Raw genomic sequence first — 24,756 nt, forward strand, 5'->3', positions numbered from 1 at the left:
TTCCCCTCATTTTCTTCTTTTCCCCTTTTGGCCCTATTATAAACCTTTGTTATTGTTATAATTGGGAATTATATTGTTACCACTGTGTTTTTTAATTGTCATTGTCTCTGATCTTGTATCGTCTATTTTGTAAGTTGTTACTATTTTACTCACACCACACCAACACTAATTTTGCAGTTTCATTGTTATAAAGTCACATCTGTTCGCGCAACATGAGGCAAAGTTGCAGATGTGCAAAGTGAATATCAATCAGTTGCACTGCTGTTTCATTGCTATTCTGGCGGTTACGTTTAGCCTTTATCACTGATCACACAGGTCAAACAAAGTAAGGTTTCCGTATCACTTTAAACGCGCAACAAGGGTCAATTACGTGATCAGAGATGGATGTAAAGGCTGAGGCTGCACAAGCATAATGTGCAGAGACAGAGATGCGTGGCTCATTCTGATCTGTAATCACTGCGTTTCAACCACCATCTTCTATTTATGGAGTTTAATAAAGAAACACTCTGTCGGAGATCATTTACAATACTGGAGATCAGATAAGTCTGTAATATTTTCCCCTCATGGAGTGACTACGGCAATCTGATCAGCTCTCTCTCTCTCTCTCTCTCTCTCTCTCTCTCTCTCTCTTTATAATTTCCTTTTTGCCAACTGAATATTTGAATAAAAGGCTAGAGTGTGAGCATGTACAGACGGACCGGTTTTCCGTTTACTGCCGCTGCAATGTTGGAAGTAATAAATCCCATACAGAACTCATTGGTTCATATTGGAGCATTACATTCTGGCGCTGAAAACAAACTTGTCAAATCAACAGGGCATCAAGGGGACTCTGAACGTCCTGTTGGATGCTCATTAAGGACGTCTGACAGCTACAGGCTTTTTAGCAGGCACACAGAGCGAGTATGCCTTCAGCATAACTGACACTGCAGAGCCGCGTACAATACTTAAGATAATGTGTTACTGCTCCAGTGTAAAATCTAATTTTACTTTAACAGTGACTGAGGCGTTTCTGTCATCATACGTGACAAGCAGCAAGATAAGGTTACATAAGTCTGGACAGCTACGATGCACTATTTAGTGTCATTAATTAAATTTGTAACTAGTTTTTTGTTGTATTCTACGTGCATTGATTTTGAAATATACCATATACGCCTACAAAAACTATTATATTGTTTCATTTTAAAGTCATTCTTTGGGGAATTTCCTTGTCATGCATGTGTCTCTTGTTCTGTTTTGTGTGTCAGTGTTGCTGTGTTGCTGATACTGTACCAATGATAACATGCGCCCCCAGTCTGGCCATGTGGCGGGCTACCTCAAAGCCAATTCCCCTGCCTCCTCCTGTCACTATGGCAACCTTGCCATCTTGTCTGGGCATCACTGGCAGAGGCAGAAGAGGACACGCATATCAGAGAGAATGTCATTTGATAAGGACACTTCCAGACCAGTCACTATTTTTAAGACATTTCCAGTCCTTGTGGTTTAACCTATAGACGATCAGTGACACTCTGTTATTTTCTTATTATCACAATGGACTGAAATTCCTTTGGTATGGTGTAATAATTACATAATCTATAAGACGATTGTATTTTACAGTTTCACTGAGCAGAGGTTTTTCCCCAGAGACCATTAATAAGGGCTGGTCAATATGGACAAAAATGTTATCATTATAAAACATTCCTATCATTCAGCACTGATAAATAACAGGATAAATGTTAGAAGTTAGTTTTTTCTGGAGTGAAACTTTCCTTATGACCTGAATGTGCCACTTCTAATACATATCTGAAGCTCTGTTTATATCCAACTGATTATTTGTATAAAAGCTGAAAAAATATGTAAAAGAACAAATATAGTGAAAGAAAGACTTGACGCAGGAGAGGTGGAAAATTGCTCGATCGATAATAGGTAAATGTGAATGAATGTGATAGAAGGAGATTTAGGGAATACAACAGTTGCTTAAGTTAATACAAGGAACAGAAATAATGTATTAGAGGAAAAACAGCAGTGAAATGTTGCCTGTATGATGAGCTGCACAGAGAAATGTTACACAACACTTTTGACAAATTGTGAAAGAGTTCAAAGCAATGTTATATGATCCAGATCAGTGGTTCTGTCAGGTCCTCAATCAACAGCTGAAGTAGGTTTTGTTACTGTGTGAAATCCTCCTTTTAGTAAGCAAACTTTTTAAGTATGATGACGATGATAATGAACCAGTGCTTAATATTTGCATAATGGTAACAGATGAAAATCTGCATTAATCTGCATTTTCTTTTGCCAAAATTCTGAAAAAGTCATTAAAATTTGCAGCACATTTGGATGGAAACTGGTCTTGAGAGACACGGAGAAAATTCATAAATTACAATTATGAAACATTTTGTTCAACAGTAAAATTAGGTAAAACATGAACTAGATTTTAAGATTCTGTTTCTTTCTTGTCAGACAGATAAAAAAAAAAAAAAAAAGATGACTATTTTTACCTTTACATGTTTTGGCTGCACCTGTGGCCTTCCTCAGAAGTGTCACGTGGTAGCTGAAACATGCAAAGGTAAAAAAAAAAAAAAAAAATTCTTTTTTTTTATCTGTCTGACAAAAAAGAAACAAGGAATCTTTATACTCTCAGTAGACAGTATGAACCTGATTGGATTAGATTTTTTAAGAGTTACAGCTACAAATGTAAATAAAGTAAACCAAAAAGAAAATCCATTTCTTGGTAATTAATACAAATGCATTATTGAATATTTAGGAAAATGCAAATTGATGCTTTATTACATTGTTTTTGTTAAGGAATAGTTGTTAGATGTCAGATTCTAAGCATGTATAAGCTAATAAGATGCATGCAAGAAGAAGAAGAATGGACAAATGTAAAATATAAGTGACACACAAATAAGAAGAGAAAGCATAAACAAAAAGCATATAAGAAAATAACAGTACAGTGTAAGTCTTTGGTTACCCTCAGCTTTGCTGCAATAAATCTAATGTAGTCTGAACAAAAAGGTTATAGACATTTTAAGTGCAAAGGGAGGTCACACTAAATACTACCACTTTGGTTTACTGAAGATGTTTTTTCCTATAAACTTTCGTTTTTAATGCTGTACAGCAGGGGTCACCAACCCTGGTCCACCATAGCTACTATCCTGTATGTTTTAGATATTTCCCTCTTTGAGCACACCTGACAGTCGTTATCAGGCTTCTGCAGAGCTTGATGATAAGCTTATCATTTGAATCAGGTGTGTTGGAAGAGGGATACGTCCATATAACATGCAGGATAGTGGCTCTCAAAGACCAGGGTTGGTGACCCCCGCTGTACAGTGTACACACTCCCATATGTCAGATTGGAATTGGTTCTAAATATAGAGACTGAGAAATGTACATGGGTGGTCATTAACCAACAAATGTAGGACTTTTGGCCCAGGAATTTGGCACAGTACTGTACATTAACCCTTTCATGCATGATGGAAATTTTAATTCAAGTTTGGGTTCATGAAAACATTCTCCAAATCAGTATCAGTATTAGTTTGTGGACATGCAACAGATCATATTAATTCATGTTGGTTGAGTTATATATGATTGAAATTAGCCCATAGAGTGAATAAACATATTAACAAAAATGATCACACAGAATTATAACTTATTACCATCAAAGTGTACACACATACAGTACAGGCCAAAAGTTTGGACACACCTTCTCATTCTTTGCATTTTCTTTATTTTCATGACTATTTACATTGTAGATTCTCACTGAAGGCATCAAAACTATGAATGAACACATGTGGAATTATGTACTTAACAAAAAAGTGTGAAATAACTGAAAACATATCTTATATTCTAGTTTCTTCAAAGTAGCCACCCTTAGCTCTGATGACTGCTTTGCACACTCTTGCCATTCTCTTGATGAGCATCAAGAGGTAGTCACCTGAAATGGTTTCCTAACAGTCTTGAAGAAGTTCCCAGAGATGCTTAGCACTTGTTGGCCCTTTTGCCTTCACTCTGCGGTCCAGCTCACCCCAAACCATCTCGATTGGGTTCAGGTCCGGTGACTGTGGAGGCCAGGTCATCTGGCTCAGCACTCCATCACTCTCCTTCTTGGTCAAATATCCCTCACACAGCCTGGAGGTGTGTTTGGGGTCATTGTCCTGTTGAAACATAAATGATGGTCCAACTAAATGCAAACCGGATGGAATGGCATGTCACTTCAGGATGCTGTGGTAGCCATGCTGATTCAGGTTGCCTTCAATCTTGAATAAATCCCCAACAGCGTCACCAGCAAAGCACCCCCACACCATCACACCTCCCCCTCCATGCTTCACGGTGGGAACCAGGCATGTAGCATCCATCCGTTCACCTTTTCTGCGTCGCACAAAGACACGGCGGTTGGATCCAAAGATCTCAAATTTGGACTCATCAGACCAAAGCATAGATTTCCACTGGTCTAATGTCCATTCCTTGGGTTTCTTGGCCCAAATAAATCTCTTCTGTTTGTTGCCTCTCCTTAGCAGTGGTTTCCTAGCAGCTGTTTGACCATGAAGGCCTGATTCACGCAGTCTCCTCATAACAGTTGTTGTAGAGATGTGTCTGCTGCTAGAGCTCTGCGTGGTATTCATCTGGTCTCTAATCTGAGCTGCTGTTAATTTGCGATTTCTGAGGCTGGTGACTCAGATGAACTTATCTTCAGCATCAGAGGTGACTCTTGGTCTTCCTTTCCTGGGGCGGTCCTCATGTGAGCCAGTTTCGTTGTAGCGCTTGATGGTTTTTGCGACTGCACTTGGGGACACATTCAAAGTTTTGAAATTTTCTAGACTGACTGACCTTCATTTCTTAAAGTAATGATGGCCACTTGTTTGTCTTTACTTAGCTGATTGGTTCTCGCCATAATATGTATTCTAACAGTTGTCCAATAGGGCTGTCAGCTGTGCATCAACCTGACTTCTGCACAACACAACTGATGGTCCCAACCCCATCAATAAGGCAAGAAATTCCACTAAGTAACCCTGACAAGGCACAGCTATGAAGTGAAAACCATTTCAGGTGACTACCTCTTGATGCTCATCAAGAGAATGCCAAGGGTGTGCAAGGCAGTCATCAGAGCTAAGGGTGGCTACTTTGAAGAAACTAGAATATAAGAGATGTTTTCAGTTATTTCACACTTTTTTGTTAAGTACATAATTCCACATGTGTTCATTCATAGTTTTGATGCCTTCAGTGAGAATCTACAATGTAAATAGTCATGAAAATAAAGAAAATGCGAAGAATGAGAAGGTGTGTCCAAACTTTTGGCCTGTACTGTATATAAAAATAAATTGTTTTGCAGTAGAGTAATGGAGAAACTCAGAGAAGAAAGTAGTGGTGATGTCACTGTTTCTATTAACAGAGGATGTTTTCTCATATTTAGGTTATTGTTTCAGTTTTATTGTTTTTCTCAAAATTAAGGGGTTAAAACCAGGGCATGTACGGACAAATATTACTGTAATTAATCATAGTTTTCAAAGAAAAGTCACAAGTATCTTTGGTTATTAGTTTTCTCAAGTTAAACTAAGTGATTTAATCTGATAATTCACTTCAATTATTTGATAAAATATTAAGATTTAAGAGAAACTGAGAGTCAAAATCAGCATAAAAACAGAATCAACAGCTAAAAATATGAAACTACAAAACGTTATAGGATGTCCACTTAAAAATCAATGTAACAATGTATGACATGGAAATAGCAGCAGGTGTCACACCACCGAAGTTCATTATAACAAGAGGCAATTCAACTTTATATCGCTTTAGAATTAATAATTATCACCTTAGAGAATACATTATAGTGAGAATAAGAATATTTGAGCTATACTGATAAATTCGGCACCACTTTTTCCCACTCAACTTCCATGTTTACAGCCGAACTATCTTAACTTTAGCTAACATTAGCTAGCTAACTTAGCGCTAGCTAATGTTGACATCCCGTAGAGAAAGTCCTCTTAATAAAACGACTGTTAAATGTACGTGGTCTTCTAGTGCAGGTAGAAGTTCACGACTCACAAAACTACTAGAGCAGCATGTTAACTGAGTGTGACAGAGCTGCTGAAAAGTACAGCAAAACCAATTTAATGCAACCGACCTGGAAGTCTGAAAGGTCCGCTGAACAGCTGAACAAGCAGAACCTTCAGACCCAGCAGGTAGAGCTTGATAATTGGTAGAAGATAAGAGAAGAAAACAGCAAACATCCTCCTTGAAGTGTGTTTCACTGAGAGGAGATGACATCAGAGGAACGAGGAGGAGAAGGAAGAGGAGGAGAAGGAGAAGAAGGAGGAGTTAAGAACACATTCCAATAGGAATGACATGCTCCCTCATCTCCTTCCTTGCATCCTTATTTAACACAACATTCAATACACTTCAGGGGTAATAACAGTTAAACAAGTAAAATTACATTATGAAAATGTTTACATCTACAAACTATCCTTTAAAATGCTGAATGCTTATTTTAATCTTTGACACGTAGTCACAAATGTCATTTTGTACTGTACTGTAATGTAATGTATTGTGCTACATTGTCTTTTAAGTAGTAATGTTTATTTTAGTCCTTGACATGTAGGCACAAATGTCGTTTTGTACTATATTCTAGTGTATTGAACTGTACTGTTTTGTAATGTATTTTACTGTCTTGCTCTATACTGCACCTATTCCATTGTATTGCTTTGTATTGCACGGATAACTTTTATTTATTTATTAAGTGGGGACTGCAGATGAAAATTAGCACTGACACTAACTCCAGCATATTTACATGTTCATACTGAAATGGAATGTAAAAATGTGTTCATTAATGTGCACTGTCCTGCCTAAATAAAGATACAAAAAAAAAAAAAAAAAAAAATTAAAAATAGGAATTACATCAACGACCACAAATAACTTGAAATTTCTTAAGAAAAATAGTGAAATTTTAACAATATCAGGCCTCAGCTTCTTATTTACACATGTGCATTACAACTTACAGATCAAAGTGGATCTGCAAATGCACAAAATATTTAGTAACAGGCATAATATTGTTCAAATTGCACATCCTTGTTCACATTTGTTCAGGTTATTCACATTTTTTGTGAAAGGATGTTTTGTGAATATAAATATTTTCATGTAATTTTTACTTTTTACACAAAAACAAAAAGATAGAATTGGTGGTGTGATACTATTTTACTGTTTTGACCCATTTAAGATCGAATTGGTCTGTACCTGAGCGAAAATAATTTAAACATCCTTGACTGTTAACTCTTTAAAACCTGATGTGTTATCACTGACACACATTGCGCATATGCAGTTTGGATGGTTGTAACTCTTTCACTGTTTGTGCAATTGAAAAAATTCCAACAATTTCTGAAACTTGAGACATTGCGCTGTATAGGTTTTACTGGGTCATGACGGTAATTTCACTCACGTCTGTATGAAGAGCTGGAGAAGAAGCCGTTTTAGGAGAATTATACATGCAGTAAATTGTAAATGACTGCTAGATTTTTAAAGAAAAAAAGCACTCTGGAAAAATGGGCAATGGACTCACTCACAGCATATTTTCTAATCTTTTCATTGTCAAAATAAGAAAAAAAAGTCTAGACGGATCATTTTAGTCTGAGGGTTTACAGGGTTAATGTCTTCAGTGTGACTTGCATTTCACAAATTCATCCCACGAGCTGGATTAGACCCCTGACAGGCTGGTTTTTGCCCACGGTCCGTATGTTTGACACCCCTGGTCTGGAAATGTAATCAGCCTGAAATCTATTTAAAGTAAGATTTTACATGAGTCCTGTTTACATGCACATAATATTCCCTTATTCTGAAAAACACAACTTTCCTAATGAAATGTTTACATGACAAACAAAAATGAATGTTCCACTAATACTCCTATTTGCAGGTGTGCAAACTCAATTATCATTTCTTTTCTGTGACAGATGTTCCACAGCCTCTCCTTGTTGAAAAGGTCAGTTTTTGATATTTGCTCATATCCATAAATCTGTTGATATCCTTTTTCCTAATATTTACAAGTACCTTTCAAGCAGTAATCTGGACCTTTCTCTAGATTTATTGATCTCTACCAGAGAAGAGTTCTGTCTTTAGCCCAGATGAGCATAAACAGAAGTCATGTGTCGCAACCTGCAGTAAAACTTCCACATTAGATGCATGCATTGGACCATATTGTCATACTTTATCAGAACATCTGGCAAGAATTTGAAAAAAGGAGTTTCCAATCACTCTGTATATTTTTTCTTTCGTAGAAAAAAATGGTGCACTATATAGCACTACATCAAGTGAGTGATGATGTTTTGTTTTTTTTATGTAAAATTCAAGAAATGTTTAGCATTTCCTGTACAAAATATGGACTACATATATTTATGGAGGCCTCTAATGTCCCAGTAGTGTCCAAGTATTCCACGAATTGTTCATCAGAATAAAACACCTCCATCAGATCAGTTTGATCCACTCAGAAAGACAGATGGTGTAAATGTCTGATAATCTGACCAGTGTGAAAATGTAGCAGTGAAAATAGTCTGGTTATGGTTGGTTTTTTCTCTTTTCAGTCATGCTGAACCCACATAAAGATAACATTAAGTCACAATGGAGCTCCCCTTCTATCCACACCCACTCAGGACAATTATTCTCAGCTGTGGTGGTATCACAGGTGCATCCACTCTCACCTGATCAACAGAACCTGAAGGCAGGATTTGTCAAAAGACATACAGTAGATCTTGGTCATCTTGATAATGAAAAGCTGAAAGAATCTTCATCTTAATTTTATTCTTCTTTTGTGATATTTCTTTAAGAATTATCAAAACTGTGCACATAAAAAAAAGGGATTCTGATTAAATCCTTTCATAATATAAATGCACATTTTATTGGATCGTCATCCATGTAAACTCTTAAAACGGCAGGAGCCAAAATCAGTGGGGGAAATATAGAATTCAACAGTACACATCTTCTTTTTGCAGGTTTCTGCTCTGGGTTTTGATTGAAACACCCACTCAGGACAATTATTCTCAGCTGTGGTGGTATCACAGGTGCATCCACTCACACCTGATCAACAGAACCTGAAGGCAGGATCTGCCAAAAGACATACAGTTCCGGGAAAAAAATATTAGACCATCAAAAGTCATCAAAAACAATGGTTATGCAATCAAGTATTAACTCCTGTGTGTAGCATGTGACTAAAACAAACAGAAAAGAAAACATGGAATGCTTAAAAGCACTGTTTTTTTCAGTAAAATGCCATAGATATTGATTTAAGAACTTAGTGATTTTGGTTATTATCAAGTAAACATGGAAAATGTCTAGATATCAGCTCTGAAATTAAACTCTTATGAGCTATTTTTGTTGTTATCATTATATTTGTCCAAACAAATGTACCTTTAGTTGTACCAGGCATTAAAATGAACAAGAAATTGAAAAAAACAAGGGGTGATCTAATAATTTTTTCCACAACTGTATATTCTGCATTAGTAGTTTGTAACTATAACCTTATGATCAATATGAAGCTAGATTAAAAAAAAAAGAAAGAAATATCTCTCAGGTTTAACCCATAAAGACCCAAAACTACTTTTATGTCAGTTCCCAAATGCCATTTTCTCTATATCTAACCTTTCTTAAGTGATTTATCATCGTTTATTTATAATATTATCCTCTGTATTTTATCAGTATAAATCAGGTATTTTCCTATATTTGATTTCCCCGTATTTAATTTATTGATAATGTAGACCATGGAAAATGGCTAGATATCAGCTCTTAAATTAAACTCTTATGACACTGTTTTTCAACCTTGGGGTCGGGACCCCACTTGGAGTTGCCTGGAATTCCAATGGGGTCGCCTGAAATTTCTAGTAATTGAAAAAATTAAAAAATATATGATGAGTTGAGAGAGACAATCCTAATACATAAAAACATGACAAACTGTGAAGCTGAAACTGAAGCACTGTGGTAATGTTTATCTTTCAAATGTTCATTGTGGTCGGTTTCAGATGCTGAAGCTCTGTCATAATTCACAGTTTGAGTTATTGTTTGTTCAGTATTAATTATCAGCCTTGTAAATACAAGCTGGACTGGACCACTGTCTTATGAGCTATTTTTGTTGTTTTTATATTTGTCCAATCAAATATACCTTTAGTTCTACCAGGCATTAAAATAAACAAGAAATTGAAGAAAACAAGGGGTGGTCTAATAATTTTTTCCGCAACTGTAGATCTTGGTCATCTTGATAATGAAAAGCTGGAAGACAGCTTCTTCTTCTTCTTCTTCTGTTATATTTTTTGTGGAACTATCAAAATAACTGCACATTAAAAAAAAAAAGGATTCTGATTTAATCCTTTCATAATACAAATGCACATTTTATTGAATCGTCATCCATGTTAACTCTTAAAATGACTGGAGCCAAAATCAGGGGGAAAAAAATATAGAATTCAACAATACACATCTTCTTTTTGCAGTTTTTTGCTCTTGGTCTAGATCGAAACACTCAACACAGATGATATGATGCTGAAGACTTCTGTGTTGGATCACGTCTGAGGAAATCCTAAGAGCAGCATCAGTATCATATTTAACCCCCTCTCTGTCTGAAAACACCTATGATCAGCCAAAGCCTGCGTCACAGCCTGCGTCTGCTTTCACGTTAGTCTGTAAACATCTCTTTTCCTGTAAAACCTCTTAAATTACAATACGCTGAAAGAAAATGACTGAATTGATGACGCAGAAAAGCGATCAAGCATTGCATCTTCACTGTGGAGTCTCTCATCAGAATAATTCTAGTCAGACTGAAGAGATATTGTCCGTGTAACCGCAGCCACTGATAGGTTGACCTTGAAAAAAAGATGTATCTCTTCTGCAGTCCATCACTTAACAGAGGAAGTGGATTTGAGCGTGCGATGGAGGGGACGGTCTCTGCTTCTTAGCTGCCTCATGTACCGTATGATCCCTCTCTGCAGATCCAGCTCCCTTCAGATCACTATCTCGATAACCACAGCCTGCGAGGTCACACGCTATAGCAACAGAGGAATGACACACCAGTTTGATCCATAATTCATCACATATAGCCTGGGTGTGTTTTTTATTTTATTTATTTATTTATTTTAAAGAAGTGCAGTTCCTGTCTGCAGCACATTCTTCAAGAGGTTTTAACTCACAGTCCAGTTTTGATGTTTAGTTTTCTCCTCCTGGGACATAAATCCATTAAGACAGTCTGTATTTTTTAGAGGGTATGCTTTGTGGCAAAAATGTGTGAAATAGGACCTCAGAAAATTCTCCTTTCAGTATACCTTTAATAAAATGAGGTGTTTGTCCACAGATGCAACATATTAGATAACATAAGAAACCCAGGCTCTTAGAATGATGATTATTAAATGTTATGACTACGACAACAAAGCGGAAAAAAAGACTCAACCTTGTAATTTGTCAGAACTGTTTTACATTCCACTTAATTTTTCATAAAAGTACTTCAAATTCTTACATTTAAAGAAATTTGCGTCTATTAAATAATGATACGTGTCATTTTGTTGCCACAATTTGTGTATTTCTGCTCAATAACATCTTTCATTACTAGAGAAATGGTTTAAATATCTCATGAATTACAAAATTGAAGGTGACTTAAATAAATGACTGTAGTATGAATTAATTTCTTTATCTATCTATCTAGCTATCTAGCTATCTATCTAGCTATCTAGCTATCTGTCTACAATTTCACACATGAAACATTAACAAAACAAAAATAATTCAGAAAAGACAGTAAAGCAAGAGTAATGAGAGGTACAGGGAAAAGCAAAGGGAAATATACCACACTGAAATTATATAAATGTACATACCTCACACCATCCACAGAGATTATGTAAAGCAGTACATAAACAGTATTCTTTCATAACAGCTTGTAAAATACCTTGAAATGTATTTACAGAAGGAAGTGTTTCAAATGGGATGATGCAGATGGTGCATGAAGGAAAAAATCAGTGAGTGTTGTCATGATGGTGTTCCACAGCCGTCATTTCCCACATCCAGAATGTACAGAACTGACACTCCATGTCACACACCATGATATATATTTATCACCAGTCGTATGCATACAGTACATTGCAGTGGCGGATCTAGAACATTCTTCACGGAGTAGCTAAGGAGTAGCAAGAGGAGGACAGTATGAGGGAATCCCATACATACTGTAAATGGAGTCACCGAAAGATCCAACAAAACACTTTGAAAACTCTTGAAAAGTACAAAAAATAAAAATAAAAGTGATAGTTCTGCACAGCAAAAAAATTACATTATTGCCTCCAAGATATATTAGAGTGGAGAATAAAACACTTTAACGTTCTCTTTTTTTCAATTAAGTGCTCGTTTCAATGCGATGAGAAGCTTGTTGGCATATTTGTATTAGTGGAAATAAGGATATAAGTACTACAAAAGTATATAGGCTACTGGACTTTATATATTATTCTACTGGGTTTAAACATGTGAAAATGGCTGTTTATTAAAGAGATGTCTACTTTCATCATGTAAAGTGTCTTCATTTCCACCTGACCCTTTGGAGAATATTTGTAGTATAGTATAGCATAGTCCAGTCCAGTCCAGTCCAGTATAGTATAGTATAGTATAGTGCTGTATAGCATAATATAGTGTAGTATAGTACAGTATATTATAGTAGAGTGGAGTGGATTGGAGCAGAGCATAGCATAGCATAGCTTAGCGTTGCATAGTATAGCATAGCATAGCATAGTATAGTACAGTACAGTGTAGTGTAGTGTAGTGTAGTATAGTATAGTATAGTATAGCATAGCATAGCATAGTATGGTACAGTACAGTACAGTACCGTGCAGTGTAGCTAAGCGTAGCATAGCATAGTGTAACTTAGCGTAGCATAGTATAGCATAGCATAGCATAGTATAGTACAGTACAGTACAGTGTAGTATAGTATAGTAAAGCATAGCATAGCATAGCATAGCATAGCATAGTATAGTACAGTACAGTACAGTACAGTACCGTACAGTGTAGCTAAGCGTAGCATAGCCTAGCGTAACTTAGCGTAGCATAGTATATCATAGCATAGTACAGTACAGTACAGTACAGTACAGTGTAGTATAGTATAGTATAGTATAGTGTAGTGCAGTATAGCATAGTGTAGTGTAGTATAGTACATTATAGTATAGTGGAGTGGAGTGGAGCGTAGCATAGTATAGTATAGTTTAGTACAGCATAGCATAATATAGTATAGTTTAGTATAGTATAGTACTGTACAGTGTAGCAAAGCGTAGCATAGTGTAGCTTAGCATAGCGTAGTGTAGTATAGCATAGCAAAACATAGCATAGTATAGTATAGTATAGTATAGTATAGTATAGTATAGTATAGGGGAAAAAAACTTAAAACTTACTTCAGCCAAAACAATAATTTAATCCAGAATGTGACTAATATGTGATTGCAAAGTTGCAAAGTTTGATTAAACACAGCGAATGTTGTCATTTTGCTGTTATTTTGTCCTCAGATGAATGTTTATTTTAGTCTGTTGGTAAAAAGGATGCTCACACCGCCTCACCTTCTAGTGGTGCTAAAATGCTAATGGATATCAGTAAATCAATTCATGTGGTGAGGTGTGTGAAAGTGGAAACTGTTATAGGCTAATCAGTGAATCCTCACCTGTTTGTCTTCTGTACAGATCACCATGTGGATGTTTAATTAAAGCGGAGGCATTCAGTTTGCATAAAACATGTGATTCATTGTAGCTACATACAGTTCACCATAAAAAGGTGTTTTTGATGCCTTCAATTAAGATCCACCTACGATTCTTAGGGCATCGCTTCCTCAGTTCTCTGTATCACTGTTAATTTAAGTAAATCTGTTTGGTTTTATTTAAGTGCTGTCAAAGGTAAGATACCACTTTATATAATACAAAAAGTGGAATCTTTTCAGTACCATAAACCTCAGTGTGTAAACAGGCAGTGTAAGTTATATTAAAATGACAGACAGACAGACAGACAGACAGACAGACAGACAGTTTTAAGTCATATTTAACCCTCAAAGACCTAAACAGCCACCTGTGACCAAAAGCATAGACTGATCTAAAATGTTTAAAACTTTTTAACTGCTAAGTCCTATCAATACATGTAAATAATTCAGATAAAATGCAGTTTGTCTGATTTTCGGTAATATAACATGAGTTGTTTTGGATATTTAGAGGCTCTATATTGAATGTGGAAAGACCACCATCAATAAAACCCATATAATTTGACAACTGACAGTAGTTGTAGACACTTTCCTCTATGTTCAGTTAATGATATATTTTGCTTAAAAAGTCAGTTTTCTCTGTTTTAATTTAATAACCTTTGAATGTACTCTAAGCTTTTATGAACATCTACACAATTTGTAAATTAAATATTTTTTTAAAAAATTCATGATTTTCACTGAAACATTATAATAAAGGGTGATAAATCACAAAATGGAAAGGTTAAAATGTAGAGAAAAATCTATTTGGGAGTTGCCATAAAAATAGTTCTAGGTCTTTAAGCATCATTATAATAAAGTCATTATTAAAAATTACTGCAATAAGAGTAAAATAAATTATTGTTATTATAAAATGCATTGAGGAGGAATGAGTTACAACAAAATGATGTCATTAAAAGAGCTCTGGTCAAATGGTGGAAAACGATGTGGAAATAATCATAAAATATATTATGTCTGTTAGTTTAACCCAAGTATTTTAATGCAGAAAATGATTATCATGATTATTATGAAACAACTGTGATTATCTAAAATAAATGTGATTCTATTATTATGTAGTAATTGTGAATTCATTTGTGAATATGAATCTCTAAAAATCTCATAATTCAACAGATAACGGATGAAAAAAAAAAGAGCAACATTATTTGATTGGCAGGCGAACTGTTGGGATTCGGCGCACAGCAAACACAATCTTGGCACAAAAATATAGACAAATTCTGTTATGATGTTAAGCAAGATGTGGAAGCGCTGCTGCCGTCTGCACAACACAAATCTGAAAAGACAGGCTTCTGCTATGATGAGTTGGAGGGCAGAAGCCAACTGCATTATCACTGGCACTTAAAGTAGGGCAGCCCAACGCTCCTTCACTTTAACTAAATTGCAATCATTTGCGTTAAAGACAGGTCAGGCATTTACAGTCATTTCCCTTTTTGTCTTGGCAGTGGAGACATTACAGTATTGGTTTGTGTCTTTTCCACTAATGATTAAGGTCAGTCCTGAAGGCAGCGCTGACGTGCACTTGGCCTGAGTTATTAAAGTATGCAGTTAAATGAGCAGCAACGTAAAGAGACTGTGTCACCGCTACTGCCCTGATGGAGGCTGAGCTGAAGACGCTGCATGTGTGTGTGTGTGTGTGTGTGTGTGTGTGTGTGTGTGTGTGTGTGTGCGTATACGTGTGTACGTGTGTGTGTGTGTCTGCACATGTGTTGCTGTTAATATAAGCTCTTACTGTGTGTTTGTGTGTGTGTTGTTTGTTCTGCTGATCTAAAGCATCTACTGATCTAAAATGTTTCATAACTTTTTAACTGTGAAGTCCTATCAGTACATGTAAATAATTCTGATAAAATGCAGTTTCTCTGGTTTTCTGCCATAAAACATGTCATATTGGACACTCAGAGGCTCTGTATTAAATGTGGACAGACCGCTATGTTCTGCGAAATTGATTTATCAATAAAGCCCATGTGATTTGACAACTGACAGTAGTTGTAGACACTTTTCTCTATGCTCAGTTAATGATATATTTTGCTGAAAAAGTCCATTTTCTCTGTTTTCATTTAATAACCTTTGAATTTACTCTAAGCTTTCATGAATATCTACACAGTCAGTAAATTAAATATAGAAAAATACACGATTTCCCCTGAAAAGTTATAAGAAAGGGTGATAAATCACAAAATAGAAAGGTTAAATGTAGGGGAAAATCTATTTGGAAGTTGCCACAAAAATAGTTCTTGGTCTTAATTAGTGTCATTATAATAAATGACTATAATAATATTATAATAAATTATTAAATTAATGTTATTTTAAAATGAATTGAAGATGAACGAGTTACAACAAGATCATGACATTAAACTTAATTGAATAACCTTTGAATTTACTTTTGAGCTTTTATGAACGTCTACAGAGTCAGTAAATTAAATACGGAAAAATACACAATTTTCACTGAAATATGCTATATAATATAATATAATATAATATAATATAATATAATATAATATAATATAATATAATATAATATTACTGTGTGTATGTTCATATGCAGATGTGTTTGTTTGTTCTGCTGATCTAAAACATCTACTGATGTAAAATGTTTAATAACTTTTAACTGCTAAGCCCAATCAATACATGTAAATAATTCTGGTAACATGCCGTTTCTCAGGTTTTCTGCCATTTAACATGTCGTATTGGACACTCAGAGGCTCTGTAGTGGATGTGGAAAGACCACTATCTTCTGTGAAATTGATTTATCAATTAAACCCATGTAATTTGACAGCTAACAGTAGTTGTAGACACTTTCCTCTATGTCCAGTTTATAATATATTTTACTGAAAAAGTCTGTTTTCTCTCTCAGTCAGTTTTTCTCTGTTTTAGTTTAATAACCCTTGAATTTACTCTAAGCTTTTATGAATATCTACACAATCAGTAAATTAGATATAGAAAAATACATGATTTTCACTGAAAAGTTAAAATAAAGGGTGATAAATCACAAAATGGAAAGGTTAAAAGTAGAGAAAAATCTATTTGGAAGTTGGCACAAAAATAGCTGTTGGTCTTTAGGTGCCATTATGATAAATCACTATAATAATCTTACAATAAATTATTAAATTAATGTTATCAGAGGAATGAGTTACAACAAGATCATGTCATTAAAATTAACTGAATAACCTTTGAATGTACTCTGAGCTTTTATGAACAGCTACAAAATCAGTAAATTAAATACAGAAAAATACACAATTTTCACTGAAATATGCTAACATAGAGAACAGTGTAATAATAAAGGGTGATAAACCACAAAATCAAAAGATTAAATGTAGCGGAAAAAAACCTTTTGGAAGTTTTTAGGCATGAAGTCATTATAATAAATTGCTATAATAATACGATATAGTAAATATATACATATGCATATAATATAATATATATAATGTAATCTTCCTGTGTGTGTGTTCACACACACACACACGTTTGTTTGTTTGTTTGTTCTGCTGGAGCCTGGGAGGTTGAGGGGTCATCGAGGTGAGCTGGCCTGCTATTGTTTAAAGGAAATCGCATCTCACGCATGACTGTGGGGTGATTGTTTGGGATGATGGGACATCAGGGAGACAGCCTGGGATGCAGATATACACTCATACAAATGAAGACATGTGCCCACACACAGAGGCATGCTGGGAACAGGACAAGACAGGAGGGTGTGTGATGTAAACAGCATTTGAATAGCATCAAAATACAGCCAACCTACTCTTATATGACAACCAGTGGCTGCTGCGAAGCACAACATGTTTCATTTTATAAATCCCCTCTGACAACCGTCTACAGGATCTGTGTGGACATGTGAGTGTGTGTGTGTAGCTGTTAAAATCTAATCTTTATGTTTTGTTTCAGATAGATTTATTCCTGGAGAGAGAAGACGCTGAAAGACATCAGCTATTTTTAGGAGAAAATGGTTTTCAGGTGGGACAGTTTTGACATGCTGTTCCTTAAAACTTTACCCCCTTTTGTTTTTTGTTACAGAACAACAGCCACCCAGAGAAGATGGCAGATGGAAGTGTCATATTGCAAAGAAAGGAAATTTTCCAGGTGTGTCATGGGCAATTTGGGCTTCAAAGTGCAACAGCTTGTGTGAATTGATTTTTTTTTCCTGTTTGGTTGGAGCTTGTTTCAGAGGTTTGTTTCTGCTCCTTCTGAAAGACAGATATTCAGGGATGGACACGCAGATCAGATATTCACCCTCGGAGGCAGGTTACAGAGTCTAGTCCTGCATTAAACAGCACATGGGCATGCATTTGTGACACAGAAATTCGCAGGGTATACTTTATTTTGCAACCTGAAGCACATAGTCCAAATTGGATCCAGAGTGTGCAAATAGCAACAGGTGTGTGTCGGTAAGAAGGAATTTTAAGAAATCTGTGAAGCGAGCACACTCAGTAAAGTCAGAAGTGCAATTTTAACACTTTAAGACCTGGAAGTATTTTCTTTTTTTTCCCAGGTTTTACAAATGATCTTTGCCCAACATTTAACCTCCTCTAACCAATTTATCACCATTTATTATAATATTATCATCTGAGTTTTACATTTTTCAGGTATTTTCCTATATTTACTTTACTGATCATGTAGATGCTCACAGTAAATTCAAAGGTTATTATATCAGGAACAGGAAAACCAAAGAAAAAGGGTCTTTTTCAACCAAATATATCATACAGTTGTGCTCATAAGTTTACATGCTCTGGCAGAATTTATGATTCTTTGGCCATTTTTCAGAGAATACAAATGATAATACAAAAACTTTCCTTTTAATCATGGCCAGTGGTTGGATGAAGCTATTTATTCTCAAACAAATGTGTTTGCTCTTTTTAAATCATACTGACAACAGAAACTATCCAAATGACCCTGATCTAAAGTTGACATACCCTAGTTCGGTGTTTTTCAACCTTGGGGTCCGGACCCCACATGGGGTCGCCTGGAATTCAAATGGGGTCGCCTGAAATTTCTAGTAATTGATAGAAATAAAAACTTACTAATAAAAAACATATGGTGAGTTGAAAGACAACCCCAATCCATAAAAGACATGACAAACTGTGAAGCTGAAACTGAAGCACTGTGGTTCTGTTTATCTGTCAAATGTTCATTGTGGTCGGTTTCAGATGCTGCAGCTCTTTCAGAATTCATAGTTTGAGTTCTTGTTTGTTCAGTATTAATTGTCAGCCTTGTAAATTCAAGCTGGACTGACTGTACATATCCTGACCAAGGAAAATAAAATTGTGCAGTAATCTACACCTGGCTTTTCTGCCTCCGTCCATAATAATATGCATTATATAGACTAAATGTCATTTAAAATTAACGTTTATTTGCAACATAGTATAGCAAACTATTACATGATCAAAAACAAATAGGTTTTTTAGCCCAAAATATCCCAAAAGTCTCAATTTTGAATGTCTGGGGTCGCCAGAAATTTGTGATGTTAACCCTTTCATGCATGAATTATGAGAACCTTAATCAAGATTTTTTTTCCTGAGTGTTTTTATTCCTCTTTAGGCATGAAAAAAAAAAACAATGCAATTGAATTGTTTTTTGGTTTTTTTTTAAATCAACCTGTTTTTCATGGAGTTACAAAAATGTCCACTCAGCTACACCATGAATTTTATTCTTGAAGCAAAGAAACATGTATTTAAAACCCAATATCATAAAGTGATATGAAAACAGTGAAATGAAACCGTGTTTAACGCAGCTAATCTGATGTTTTCTCACATTTTAACATATTCTAATACTAGTAATTACTCACTTCATGGAGATAATATGCAAAAAATAAATATTAACAATTGATTTCCACTCAAGAACCAATCAAGAACAGCAAAGTTACAATAATGGTATGAATTGCAGCTTATGAGATGATGCATAAGTGTCCACTGTGTTGGTTGACATGGAACTAAAACAACAAAACCCATGAATATACAAGATTAAAGCTGTAGAGTAACTGTCCCACTGTAGTGACCACTATGCATGAAAGGGTTAAAATGGGGTCACGAGCCAAAAAAGGCTGGGAACCACTGCCCTTGTTCTTAATCCTCTGTATTGGCCTCTTTAACGTCAATGACAGTTGGAAGTCTTTTGTGGTAGCTGTGGATGAGGCTCTTTATTTTCTCAGATGCTGCCCATTCTTCTTGGCAAAACACATTCAGTTCCTTTAAGAGTTTGGGTTTTCCTGCATGAACCGCATGTTTGAGACCTCCCCAAAGTGTCTCAATGATATTGAGGTCAGCAGACTGAGATGGACACTCCATCACCTTCACTTTTTTCTGCTGTAGTCAATGACAGGTGGACTTGGCCTTGTGTTTTGGGTCATTGTCATGTTGGAACATCAAAACCGTCCCATGCACAGTCTGTCAGGGTATGTAAACTTATGAGCACAACTGTTTTTAATATATTTTCATCCACTGTCATTGATCCAACTCCATGGGTTTTACTGGTGAATCAATGCTGTAGAAGATGACGGTGTTTCCACATTCACTATACAGAGCCTCTGAACGTCCAAATGATTCAAATCTGATGACCATGAAAAGATGACAAACTGTACTTTACCTTAATTATTTACATGCATTGATAGGATTGATGGATCAACAGGGATTGAACTTTTTATATCAGTAAATGATTTGGTTGCCAGTGGACATTTCGGTCTTTATGGGTTAAATGCAATTTAAATGTAAAAAAACAAGACTTCACATAAGAAAAAATGAGAAGAGATTGTTGAGATTTAGCAAGAACACTTCAGTCACTTCAGTCAACAGGCAGTGGCAACTTAGTCGTCCCTCACACCAGATCCAAGAAAGGGGAGGCAGCTTTTAGTGGATATGCCCCACAAAAATGGAACACCCTCCCTGATACAATTAGACTGGTCACATCAGCAGCCATTTTTAAAAACAGGTTAAAACCATACCTTTTTTTGACAGTGTTCTGTTGAGTTGTGTGTGTGTGTATGTGTGCTTGTGTGGGTATGTGTGCATGTGCGAGTTTAAGTGTGTGTACATATGATTGTTCACTTGCAATTGCACTCTCTTTTTGATGATTTTTTTAAATTTAATTTAATTTTTTTTATGTTATTTACCTGTTGTGAAGCACACTGAGTCTGTCTTGTGCATGAAATGTGCTCTATAAATAAAGTTGAATTGAATTGAATTGAACTGAATTGAATCGAATTGAATCGAATTGAATTGAATTGAAGTAAAATACCTCATATAGGCCATGAGCTGCAGTGCGGTACTCAGGGTTTCTATGCGACTCTAAAACCACTTGACCGTAAAGCAAATGTGTTAATTGTGATTTTGGGCCAAATAAAAATGGACTTGACTCAAACATTGCAAAATGAAAAGGGGAAAACATTAGAATCCACTGGAGGCACTTCACAGAGATCCCTCTGTGGATGGCCGACCGTGCACCGGGAGTCGACCGAGGGAAGAGGCAGTGGACTGTATGCAGACAGATTTGGTAATTGTTATGTCGCCTCAGCTGCAGCAGCCACAGGCTTTCCACGGGGAGAGAAGCCAAAGGCCAGTTTGTAAACATGAAAGTGAAACCTGAGGATTTTTTTTTTTTTTTTTTTTTGTGCATGCACTCACAGTGAAGCACTCCACACAACACATGACAATATCCAAGTTTTCACACCGTCTCTACATACTCCATGTGACACATTGTTTCTTGAATCAGCTGTTCTGTGCCTCTCATGTAAAGCACAGGGTCAAACTCATTTTAGTTCAGGGGACACATACAGCACAATATGAAAACAAGCGGGCCAGAACAGTAAAATAATATACTAATTAGCTATAATTAATAACTCAAAATGTTTGTCTTTGTTTTAGTGCAAAAAAGTAAAGGGGAGGCATGGGGTATTGTTTTCAGTTTGGTTTGTTTGTTTATTTTTTTGTTAACACTTTAGCAGTAAAACTATTGGTTGAATTCCTACCAAATTGGGTTTATAGATTGCCAATGACCCAGAATAGATGGGATTACATTTTGGAAAAAGTAGGTCAAAGTAAAAAAGTTTTATTAATTTTTCCTTTTTTTTTTCCTCATTTACTTATAATGGCCAAAATTTGTCTATGCTGTCTATGTCTATGCGGACATCACCACACGTATAGACATGATGACATCAGCTGGGTCGATGCCAAAATAAGCTACAATACATGTGAGGGGCGGGGCTTGTTGTCTCTGGCAACACTTTTTCAAATGTTTTCAAAATATTCTGCCTCTGCTTGCGATTTACACATGTGCATTACAACATACAGATCACAGTGTATCTACAAATACAGAAAACATTTAGTAACAGGCACAATATTGTTCCACAAATATAATTCTACTAATTTTTCTTAAGAAATTTCTAGTTGCTTGTAGTTGTTTAGACCATTCACATTTTTTGTAAAAGTATAGGTTGTATACGTAAACATTTTCATCACGTAGGTTTACTTTTTTCACATTAACCACAGGTGTCAAACATATGGCCTGTGGGCCAAAACCTGCCCTCCAAAGGGTCCAATGCGGGCTGTGGAATGAATTCCTGAAACGCAAAAATTACACCAAAGATATTAACAATCAATGTTGTCAAAAAAGGTTCCACACACAGACCAATATGTTCTAAAGTGGATCAGACCAGGAAAATATTATTATAATAACCTATAAATAATGACGACAAACCTTTCTCTTTGTTTCAGTGTAACAAGTAAAAGTATATAAAAATGTTTGCATTAACAAACTCTCCTTTCACATAATATGTGAATATCCTGAACAAATATGGACAACCTGAAAGAGAAGTAATCCACCGACATTCAACCTCTGGATTAAAGACCTTATGATTCAAGAAAATAAGATATACCACAGGGGGCAATGCAGCCAAATTCTATGCAATGTGGCAGCCTGTCTTATTATATTAAAAAGATGGATAAAAATAATTTGTCATTGTAAATAAGGGTGTGTATATATATATATATATATATATATATATATATATATATAGATATATATATAGATATATATATATATATATATATATATATATATATATGTCACAGTAGAGATTGAAATCCAGTAGGATTCGTAATCCTACTAGGACAGATAGGAATCCTACTAGGACAGATTGAAATTTTAGTTTGTCCTAGGACAAACTAAAATTCCTATCTGTCCTAGTAGGATTACGAATCCTACTGGATTTCAATCTCTACTGTGATATATTTTTTGTTTGTTTGTTTGTTTGTTTGTTTGTTTGTTTTTTTGTTTTGTTTTTATTTTATTTCAATGAATTAATTTTATTTTAGGTATTCATTTTGGATGTGTGCGTTTGTGTATTTTTGTTGGAGTATGGGGTGCATCAGGGTTGGGGTAGGGGTACATAACTATGTTGTTATATTTTATGTGCATTCAATTGCACAGTTATGATTGTTACAATATAAAAATTCAATTAAAAAACTCTGTAGGAAAAAAAAGATAAGAGAAGTGCAATTTTAACAATATTCTGCCTGTTACTAAAGGTTTGTGTATTTTTAGACCCACTGTGATCTGTATGTTGTAATGCACATGTGTAAATGATAAACCGAGGCAGAATATAGTTAAAATTGCACTTTTTTTTTTTAAAGAAAATTCTCGTTTTTCATGTTATCCACATTTTTAAGAAAACTTTATAGATGTAAACACTTTCATAATGTATTTTACTTTTTTCACTGTTATTTTGTTATTGTTTTACTGGTCCGGCCCACTTCAGATCATATTGGGTTGAATGTGGCCCCTGAACTAAAATGAATCAGACACCCCTGCACTAAACAAAGAGAAAGAGTCAGATTTGTCATCATTTATATAATGCTATTATTTTACTCGTCTGATCCACTTGGGTTGTTTGTGGCCCCTGAACTAAAATGAGTTTTACACCTACAACTGTTAATGTCTTCAGTGTCATTTTTGCGCCTCAAAAATCCATCCCGTGGGCCAGACTGTCATAAGATGTCTCCCAAAATTTGTACTTACATCTCCAGTTCTTTAGTTCCACTTTATTTTAAGTCAAGCTAAGTTTATCTATCAGGCACCTTTCAGCTGTTCAAAGACTTTTACATGAAGCAGAAATGAATTAGGACGAGACAGGAAAAGAGGAAGAGAAGCACACATCAGTGTTTTTCAATTGACTGTGAGATGAGTAAAACAAAACAGAAGATTAAAACGAGACAGAATGTAGTTCAAAAGCAACGCCTGCAGAATAATCTATAGATAATCTGACTTTTACTCTTCTAGTAATATCTGTCTCTGAATTCATTGCTTTTACTGTTTTGTGTCATATCAGTTTGCAGTTAATTATTTCTTCTGTTATTTTACATTTTACTCTGTATCTTCTCTCTTTGTGCTTTATTATAGTGTTTTATTATAGTTTGATGTAGTGTTATAACTGTTGCACCTGAGAATTGAATTTTCAATTATTTTTTCCCTTTGTAAACTAAAAAGATTTGTATTATTTTACCTTTTTGTTATTTCTACATTGGAAATATAGCCTTCTGCTCCTGCAATAGGTGCTGTGCATTATATTATGTCCTCACATCTTCAACTGCAACCTGTATTTCATCAAATCTGGTGGCCTTGTTTTGTTCTGTATCCCCCATCATCGGAGTTTTCAGGAGTCTAACCCTGGAATATATTAGCTTTAGTCTGATACGTTCGATTGCAGTCTTTCCCCATGACCTTTAGATGATTTTCCAGGTGCACCCAGGCCTCCGAATCTTCTGAGAGTTATATGTCTGATTTGTTTAGTCGAGTTTCAAGTTCAGCTGCTCGAAGATTTTGCACAACCTGCTTTTTTATTTCACCCTTTAAGACTTAATACTGTTTTTGTGGTAACTTATTAATTGATTTTTACTTTCTTCTGTGGTTTATTATAATATTATCCTCTGCATTTTGTGTTTTTCTGTGAAAATCTGCTATTTTCCGGTGTTTAATTCTCTGAAAATGAAGATGTTTTTTCTGTCCTCTGTGATTTATTATAATATTATCCTTTGTATTTTATATGTTTTTTTGAAAATCTGTTATTTTCCAATATTTAA

At 35.3% G+C, this 24,756-nt stretch overlaps 1 protein-coding gene across 3 annotated transcripts in view; it reads right to left on the reverse strand.

The window, feature by feature from the left end:
* Positions 1-24,756, reverse strand: part of LOC115412190 (dehydrogenase/reductase SDR family member on chromosome X) — a 68,859-nt gene that overhangs the window by 32,117 nt on the left and 11,986 nt on the right. The window contains exons 2-3 of one of the 3 annotated variants that reach the window (XM_030124535.1): positions 6,095-6,220; positions 1,270-1,377 (exon numbers count right to left, since the gene is read on the reverse strand). In XM_030124535.1, coding sequence (XP_029980395.1) covers positions 1,270-1,377; positions 6,095-6,200 — 214 coding nt within the window. In that variant the 5' untranslated portion in view covers positions 6,201-6,220. The remainder of the gene's footprint in view (positions 1-1,269; positions 1,378-6,094; positions 6,221-24,756) is intronic. The other 2 variants (XM_030124537.1, XM_030124538.1) reach the window with 2 other exon arrangements.

Source organism: Sphaeramia orbicularis, chromosome 21, assembly GCF_902148855.1.
Source record: "Sphaeramia orbicularis chromosome 21, fSphaOr1.1, whole genome shotgun sequence".
NCBI lineage: Eukaryota > Metazoa > Chordata > Actinopteri > Kurtiformes > Apogonidae > Sphaeramia > Sphaeramia orbicularis.